The sequence below is a fragment of the Ambystoma mexicanum genome, chromosome 12 (genome assembly GCF_040938575.1).
Source record: "Ambystoma mexicanum isolate Mex_15411 chromosome 12, UKY_AmexF1_1, whole genome shotgun sequence".
Classification (NCBI taxonomy): Eukaryota; Metazoa; Chordata; class Amphibia; order Caudata; family Ambystomatidae; genus Ambystoma; species Ambystoma mexicanum.
Window position 1 is genome coordinate 547,196,519 of NC_090936.1, and position 9,371 is coordinate 547,205,889.

The 9,371-nt window shown below is 44.0% G+C and overlaps 1 protein-coding gene across 1 annotated transcript; it reads right to left on the bottom strand.

Annotated features, from left to right (window-relative positions):
* Positions 1 to 5,698: 5,698 nt before the first annotated feature.
* Positions 5,699 to 6,646, bottom strand: LOC138514568 (olfactory receptor 8D1-like). The gene has a single exon (XM_069630027.1). The coding sequence runs from the start codon at positions 6,644 to 6,646 to the stop codon at positions 5,699 to 5,701; it is 948 nt and encodes a 315-aa protein (XP_069486128.1).
* Between the last annotated feature and the right edge of the window lie 2,725 nt (positions 6,647 to 9,371).

Consider the following 9,371-nt stretch of genomic DNA (forward strand, 5'->3'; position numbering starts at 1 on the left):
TGGTAAGACAGTGTACAGTTGTGTGATGTACCACGCAGTAAGATTATTAAAGTGGTTTCAGAGAGTGCAACAGACTAGAGCAAAGACTTGTCACACTGAGACAATTCATCCAAGAGACAGATGAGGTGGAAGGCCTTTCTGAATATGCTTCAGAGGGTTGATGTCCATGCAAACACACCTTCATATACATCAAACGCCCAGCCTTTCCCCAGCTAAGGAGAATAACATGTAGCCATGAAAACCTGCATACAAGATGTCCGGAATGATTAGGACCAGAAGAGTGTGCACAACATCAACAGTGCTAGATTTGAAGCTGCGGTTGGATGACTGGTAGTAGAGGGGTCAAGGGTTGGAGTCTAGCCAATCATCTGTGGAACTTTGGCCAATCAGGGGGATGTCATTGTGCTAGAGCACATAAGGCACAACAAGGATCTTTACTTGAAATTGGAAAAGAGTTGAATAAGTTGGGATAAGGGACAAAATTGTTCTTTGCCTGAGACATAAGCAAGAAATAGTAAAGACACTTTAAGTATTTCAGATTGATCTCAATTCTTCAGAGTTCAAGGGAAATGAAAGGGGAAAGGAGATAAAAATACTATTGGAAAACATTGGACCTGTGGTGTCTGGGGTTGTTTGACACACAGTTTTTGTATGATTGCATAACACCAAAAATGTATTGCAGCTCCATTGTTAGATTCTATGAAATCTTCAGAGGTTTTTTGGTAACTCTCCCTGCATCTGTGGTGTTCACTCTTAACCAGGGGTTCACCTAAGTGCTTTACCCCACTTGACTTCACTGTTGTGACACCTCATGGGATGCTGGGCCTTAGAAATGTTCTTGATGTGACTGTGCACATTCCAGCTTCTTGGGTGAGGTGTAAACTGGACAGAAAGTTCCTCAGGCCACCAATAGTCTGCAGGGCAACACTACAACACTTCACACAACTGGCTGCTTAACTCTGAATACCTGCTCTGCCTGCAATAACAATTGGGGAACACTACATTACAGAGCTTGTGCCATGTTCAGCAACTAAGAAAAGTCCCCCACAGCAGTTCCTGCCATACTGAAGTGACCTCACATTATTTAAAACAGCAGTGGGCAGTCCAATTGACAAGAGTATGGCTGCAGCAAGCATGCCACCTCGCCCTCTGTTTTTTATCAGAAGCTTCCTGTCCCCCATTTTATGGAAAAGATGGAAGGTATGTTTCATACCTACCTTATACGATAGGTAGGAGATTCTCAGCACCCAGGAAGAAGGCTATTTTATTGCATACACTGGACACAGAGGGGCCGTAGCATATCTGTTGGACTCCCTGATTGGGAAGACCATGGAGCAGGAGACATGGACATGTATATGGAGGCAGTAACTTTCCTCCAGAACAATTTTGGACCTAAAACACACAACGTTCTTCCAGAGGGTTCAAGGGCCCAGTAGAGAATTATGGTGCTGCTCTTAGGGCATTCTCCAAACTTTCGATGTTGGCCCTCTGACCACTCTCTCAGGTGTACAAACAACGTCTAAATTAAGAAGCAACTTTTGGATAAGTATCCATTGCTGGAGGAAGCCATGTCCATATTCTACAGTATAGGGCAAAGTGCAGTGTTTGTAAGACACATGAAGCGGTTCCATGTAATAATGTCGCCACAAAAATATCGCCATACAAAAATATCGCCGAAAAATGGTGTTTTTTTGTGGCGACATTATTGCATGGAACATGCGGGGGACACCCCCGCAACCCCCCATTTTTTTTGATTTTTAAAAAAAAAAAAAATTTTGCCCCTGTCGCCATATATATGGTCACCCAAATGATATCGCCACGACATTTTCCCGGCGATATTATTTACGGCGACCATATATGTGGTGATATTACCTGATACCCATGAAGCTAGCTAAGCAAGAGAAATGCACTATTTGTGCAGTCAAACCTGCAGACAAAAAAGCCCACCAAAGAAACAAGGATGCTAAATGCTTTAGGTGTGGACACTGTAAACACTTAGCCAATAGTCAGTTTTGTTCTACCAGGAGTTCTGGTCTCCCGGGCCAATGGCAAAACTCTGCATTTGTGTGAATTTAAGACACTTGAATGACTGAATTGTCTCGACTGACACCCGCTCCCCAACATTTTCAGAAGTCCCGGCAACTACAAGCTCAGCAAAAGTCTTCAATGTGTTGGACTTATCTTCAGCATAACACCAAGTAAAACTTGCAAAGGAATGTCAGCCCCTTGCATCTTTCATAACACCCTTAGGCACATTCATATGTATGCCATATGCCATTTGGACTGGAGTTGGTGTCTTCTGTAGTCTAAAGAATTATGGAAAAATTACTGGGTGAGTTACCAAATACCCTAATTCTCCAGTATGATGTTCTTGTGTATGGGGATACACTAGAGAGTCAAAACCATAAATTAAGGGGTATGTGTCACCATCTTAAGGAGATGGGCTTTACCATTCAGAGAAGGAAATGCAAGCAGGATGTGCCAGATGTGAGAAGATTCTGCAGTACCGATCTTTGTGGGACTTTTCAGTGAGAGGTTGGAGGACTAGAGGCCTCATCTCAAATGAGCGGAAAGATCTGCTGCCATGTTATTCTTACAGACATTTTATTCTTCTTAAATATTGATATGAAGTTTGCAGCAAATACACTGGAGAATATATTAGAGAATATAATGAGGTCTCTGTGTAGGACTATAGCACAGTCTGGGAGGCCTTCATGGTCTACATCAGGGGAATATGCACAACTAAGGAAGGTGGCATATGAAGGGTATCTGTTGCACACGCACAGACCTGGAGAATGACACAAAATAGTTTGCAGACCAGGAACCTAACCTCCACTGGTGGTAGCACTATTTTTTTCTTTACATCCTCTTCCACTAATGCCACACGTCCTCTAAAATATTTTTACCGCCCACACCTTTAAAACTACCACTTCATATGTTGCTGTTACCTTGTCCTGTAATGCCTACACCTCCTCAATTCCCATCTCGTCCTTTAATACCAACACCACCTCTGTTGTTACTGCCTCACCCTGCGAAACCATTAGGTCCTCAGGTCTTCATCTGTCTCAGTACCTTATTATTATTGCCTCTCCTATTACACTGCAAGACTATTCAACCACTCACTGTCTCATTCACCAGCAATGCACACTGAGCAATTGGAGATAGAGCTGGGTGCTTTTATACTGTGTTCCTTCCTTTCCAGTCTTTAAGTTAGGGTCTGAACTGGTGGCTTGTAATTGTAAGAGGGCTGGGTTTGTTTGGAATCCCTGAGTGACCCTGGGGCTTCTTTGTGCTCAAGGTTTCAACCAAGCCTGTTTCTAGGCCATCTGCCATTTTGAATGTTAGTATTTTACCCCTGGCCTTCTCTGGTGATGTCTGGGCTGAGATGGGGTGTACTGTATTCCATCTTGTTAATTTTGTAGTAATATTTATTTATTTAATTGTTTTTTATAATGCACCTAATATCATACCTGAGTCTGGTTTCTAAGCATGAATCCGTGATTCGAACCTCTGTTACTCTGCGTGGTCACTGTGTTGCCCCTGTGCTATCCTTTGATCTTGGTAAATTCGCTAAACATGCCTTTTCCGTCTTTACTGTATGCACGTGGTAAAATTGAAATATTGTATTATAGTTGTGAGAAGGAACTATGCCAATACAACATTTTTCCCTTGAAGGGTTCTCCACAGTTGGAAAGTAGCAGATTAAGAAAACTGTAACCATTGTGAAATTACGCTTTTGATGTATCAGTGGAATTTTGGTTCTGACAAAGGGTTCAGGCTCTTGCATGAAGGAAAGAGGGTGTTATTATTCCCTGGGAGAAGTGTTCTGTTACAGTCTCCTGCCATGTACTTCAGGCCACAGCCGATCCTCCCCATATAACTCCCAAACCCATCATCCACTGAATGGTGAATGCACCTGGAACCTTGAGTCACTGGCTGGGAGGTCCACAGAGCCAGACAGGAGATATCGTCACATCTCATAGGGGTGAATATCAACATGTTATTCATGCAAACCATCACATCATGCACAATGGTAGGTAACCCTTATGAAATGTAATACTTTGCCAAAGAACTAACGCATTATGAGGGCCAAACAATATATTTTACATGCACATCATTATTTTTTGCATAGCCATCAATGTTATGCCTACACCGTAATGTGTGTATTACAGGGCCTGCGGTAGCGGCCCTGTAGTTATGGTTAAGTTGCTCAACTCATAGGAAGAGCACCTTTTGGGTGGTTTACAGCTTTGCTGTCCCTGGACAAATCCTTACCAAACTGCAAGAAAAAAGCATATGGCCCCCTCTGTATCCTTTTGACAAGTTTGGTGAGGTTTCATCAATGGGGGACAAAGTTGTAGAGGGGTCTCCAACCCAAAATGTCCTCAAAATATTTGTTTTCCCATAGACATAATGGAAAACAATGTTGTTCACGTCTACAGGCCAAACCGCTGGACAGATTTTTACCAAATTTGCGGCAGGAGCGGTGGCTTGGTCCCAAAAGCGTGCTTTTGTAAATTTGGTGTAAATCCATCCAGTATTTATTTTAAAAAAACGTGCCAAAAGTAGGTACAAAAAAATAGTGATATCTGGGTTCAGTCCACGGACTCACTTCCCAGTTCGGACATTGGGCAGGCCAGCTGATTCGTCAATAAAAAACTTGAGTTGAGTCATATTTTTGGAAATGCCCGTCATGTTGGATTAGCAGACGGCGGCCACTGTCTGCGGACATTGCAGCAAAAACATATTAAAACACACAACATTGCACTTGTCAAACTAATGAGACAACCTCTGAGGAGGTGAGGGGTGATGAGGATGGGATGGTATATGGATTCAAAAAGCCAAAAAAAGGGTGTTTTTTATCCATGAAGTCCACAAACAGTCCGGATGTTCAGGTACAGACTGGTGATGTTCGCGAACACTTGAGTTGTTCAGGGACATCTATGCCTATTTCTGCATTACTGGGTTGGTGAAAAGAAGTTTTTGGATGTCTTATAAAGTTGGCGCCACTCAAAGAAACTGCATGAAATTCTGGAATTTTATTCTAGACCTGATTCTGGATGGTTTTGGAAAGCGTGGAGCTGTTTTGCCAAGAGGTAATAAAATTAGATGGGGGGTCCCAAAATATTGTAGAGGTTTATAAATGTGGTGCCATTTGACGAATCTGCACAAAGGTTTGCATAGCGATTCTAAATCTAGATATAAATGTTTTTTCAAAGTTTGGTGGGATTCTGTCAAGAGGGGCCACAATTATAGGGGGTCCCAAAACTATTGTAAAGGGTTGTAAATGTCAAGGAAATTCAGAGGGGGGCATATCATTTCTTAGCAAAGTTTGTAAGTATTCGTCCAGGTGGAGCAAAGTTATAAGCCACCCAAAAAGTGCTCTTCTATGAGTTGGGCAATTTAACCATAACTAAAGGGCCGCTACTGCAGGATCGGCAATAAATGTGCTTGCAATCCGTGTACCATATATATGTGTTTCTCACACGAATCTCTTTGTTTTCTATGTGTGCATGTACAAATATGAAACCTGGTCTAGTTTGCATAATTCCATGTGAATCAGTGTTTACATAGAAAGAAACTATGAATATGCCTTATACGTACACCAAAGTATTTCACAGGGAAGTTGTACGTTGAATCAAATCAATGGCCTTTCAGAAGTTGAATGCAGTCCTGATTGGCACCTTTTATTTTTCAGTTAATGTATGTGTCTTCCTATGGTTTTCCTGCTCATTAGGTTCTGCAGGGCTTCTTTGACGTCTTTATTCCTCATACTGTAGATCATTGGATTCAACATGGGAATAAAAATGGTATAGAAAACTGAAGCCACTCGGTCCTGCTCCATCGAATACTTTGAGTTAGGTCTGAGATACATGAAGAGAAGAGCTCCAAACAACAGGACAACACAAACGAAGTGTGAGGAACATGTAGAAAATGCTCTCCACCTACCTTCTGAGGCCCTGATCTTGAAAATAGTGAAAATGATGTAGACATAAGAGACAAGAATGCAGAACAGGGATCCTAGTATGAGTCCTCCAGCAACATAAACCATCATAGCCACACTGAGAGAGGTATCAGAGCAGGACAGCTTTAGAAGTGGTGGTATATCACAGAAGAAATGGGTGATTGTATTCAGCTCACAGAAGGACAATCTGAAGGTACAAATGGTGTGAATCAGAGCATGGATAAAGGATATTATGTATGCTCCAACAACAAGGTTTATACAAACCTTTGTGGTCATTATGGAAACATAAATCAGTGGGCTACATATAGCAACAAACCGGTCATAGGCCATCACTGTCAAAAGGAAAACCTCAGTGCTCCCGATGATTACAAAGAAAAACATTTGTGCTACACATCCTGGAAAGGAAATTGTTTTCTTCTTTGATAGGAAGTTAGCCAACATATTGGGGGTGATGATAGAGGAGTAGCACAAGTCTACAAAGGACAGGTTACTGATTAGCAAATACATGGATGTCTGAAGATTAGGAGATATTATGATTAGTGTTATGATACCCAGATTTCCCACCACTGTGATAATGTAGACAGTGAAGAAGACAACGAATAGTGGGAGCTGGAGTCTTGGGTCTTCGGTAAGGCCAAGGAGGATGAATTCTGTAACCAGGGACCTGTTTCCTCCTTTCATTTTTTATGCTGATGGTGCCGGCGCCACCCTGAAAGTGATATAAATGTAAAGAAGAAAATAACTTATATTTAGGCTAGTCAGCATTAAACAAATGAACTACTGCAATTAATATATATAATATATAACACAATGCACATGGGTGGCAAGTCCTTTGGATGATCACGTTTGGTAATACAAAAATGTTAACATGGCCATGTTTCATGTGCCAGTGATTGTTAGAAGCATTATGTATGGTAATTAATATTCTTTCTGATTCCTTTGTCAATTCTTTTTGGACAGTGCATGCAAAATATTGCTTCCAATGTAGTTACATTGTAGTCACCTAATTAATAGGGCTCATGTACAATGAATACATAGAGTACACAAGTTAAAAGCCTGTTAAATCCCAGCTTGACACTGATTCAATATAACAGTTAACATATAGGCCACAGGGTCAACTCTACTGAAATATATGTATATGTGTTAATAATAAAATATGTTTCCTAAAAAGTGACAAATAATATATTCTAATTTAGCAAACACCCAAAGTTTTTGAATAGTGTCCATATGTTATGCTCATTGGTCAGGTTACTCAAGGAAACCTATAGCTTCACTACAGGCTGTACTGAAGGGCTACTGTACACAGTGTTTGAACAGTGCTGACAAAAGAGGATCTGCTGTCATTTCTCAGGGATGAGCACTATTTCTGATACCAGCTGTCACTAATATGGTCCCCAGCTGACACTAATATAACTCCAGCCTTGGGAATGTTTACTACTGCATCTCCACTTGAATCCTGACTTCACTTCACGTGTTTCTGTGCCTATAAACATTCCAGGCTGCCATAATGTTTGCACTTCTATCTCCCCTGTGTGTCACCCTCCTCTACACACTGATCACAACACAAACAACAACAATGCCATTAGTAATGCTCCATTTACAAGCACATTTCTGGGAGAAAATGAGGGCTATGTCAAGCATCTGACTGTGACCTCCGGTGCCTGACATAGCCACTGTATGTTAATGTACAAACCAAATTGGGCAATTAATGGCATTGCATCCCATCCACAGCCTCAAATACCCCAATAATGTAAAATATTAAATATCAGATCAATATATGTCTAGCCATGCAGGGAATCATTGGGCAAGTTAAGAGCCACGTGATTGCCTTTGTCTGAGGGAGCCTACTTTTGTATTTGTTATTGGCAATATCTTGACAGTGACCAATGAATAAACTCACTCTTTAAACCTGCTTATTTGAAATATTCTTTCATCACAAATCAATACATGTTACCTGAGTAAGCAAGAGGAAGTAAACCATCTGTGTATCACTCACAGATAATTAAATCGCCACAAGTTTGTGTGTGTGTGTGTGTGTGTGTGTTTAATAATCTTGCTAGTGTTACTTTAAATCTCTGTGGGGGCAATTCATAGAATTTAGCGCACAAGGGGTGCACACGGCTGGCGCACAGAGTGCGCGCGCGGCAGTCTGCGCCAGCAGCGTGCGCCAAAACCCATTTTAGCGCACAGCGTATTCATGGATACTTACATCCATAACCAGCCGTGGCACAGAGTCATGCAGCGACCCTGCAGCAGTGCCAGTTACGCCCCCAACCCCGCCCCGTGCACCAAAAACATTCCCCAAATCCAGTACATGGCACAAAGGCCAGTGGACCAGCATACTGTCCCCCAACCACGAAAACGTGTGGAAAACTCCCTGCACACCCCTCGGAATACGCATACCCCGATTGCGCCAGCGAAATTGTGTGGAAAACTCCCTGCGCACCTCTCCGATAATGTGTATCCCGCTCTCACTAGCGAAACTGCATGTAAAACTCCCTGTGCACCCCTCCGAATATGCATACCACGCTTGTGCTAGCGAAATCGTGTGTAAAACTCCATGCACAATGTGCACCCCTCGGAATACGCGTACCCCACTCGCACCAGCGAAATCGTGTGTACAACTCCCCGCGCACCCCTCGGAATATGCGTACCCTGCTCGCGGCAGCAAAATCGGGTGTAAGAATCACTGCGCACCCCTCAGAATATGCGTACCCCGCTCGCACCAACGAAATCACGTGTAAAACTCCCCATGCACCCCTCTGAATACGTGTACCCCCCTGCGTCAGGTAAACTGTGTGGAAAAAGTCCCCCCTGTGCCTGTTGGGCATGGGGAGGGTGGATGGGCTGCCTACGGGTCATGGACTGGGGTGATGGGCTGCCTGCGGGGCATGGACTGGGGTGATGGGCTGCCTGTGGGCCATGGACTGGGGTGACAGGCTGCCTGCGGGGCATGCCCAGGAGTGATGGGCTGTCTGCGGAGCATGGACTGGGGTGATGGGCTGCCTGCGGGGCATGGACTGGGATCATGGGCTGCCTGCAGGGCATGAGCTGGGGTGATTGGATGCATGCAGGACATGGACTGGGGTGATGGGCTGCCTGCGGGGCATGCCCAGGGTGATGCGCTGCCTGCGGGGCATGCCCAGGGTGATGCGCTGCCTGCGGGCATGGACTGGGTTATGGGCTGCCTGTTGGGCATGGACTGTGGTGATGGGCTGCCTGCGGACCATGGACTGGGTGATGGGATGCCTGCAGGGCATGGACTGGGGTGATGGGCTGCCTGCGGGGCATGCCCAGGGGTGATGGGCTGCCTGCGGGGCATGGACTGGGGTGATGGGCTGCCTCCGGGGCATGGGGAGGGTGGATGGGCTGCCTGCGCATATTCTCAGGGTGTGTGTCGACTTTC

Coding starts and splice junctions, on each gene's coding strand:
- LOC138514568 (XM_069630027.1), bottom strand. CDS start 6,646: ATGAAAGGAGGAAACAGGTCCCTGGTTACAGAATTCATCCTCCTTGGC.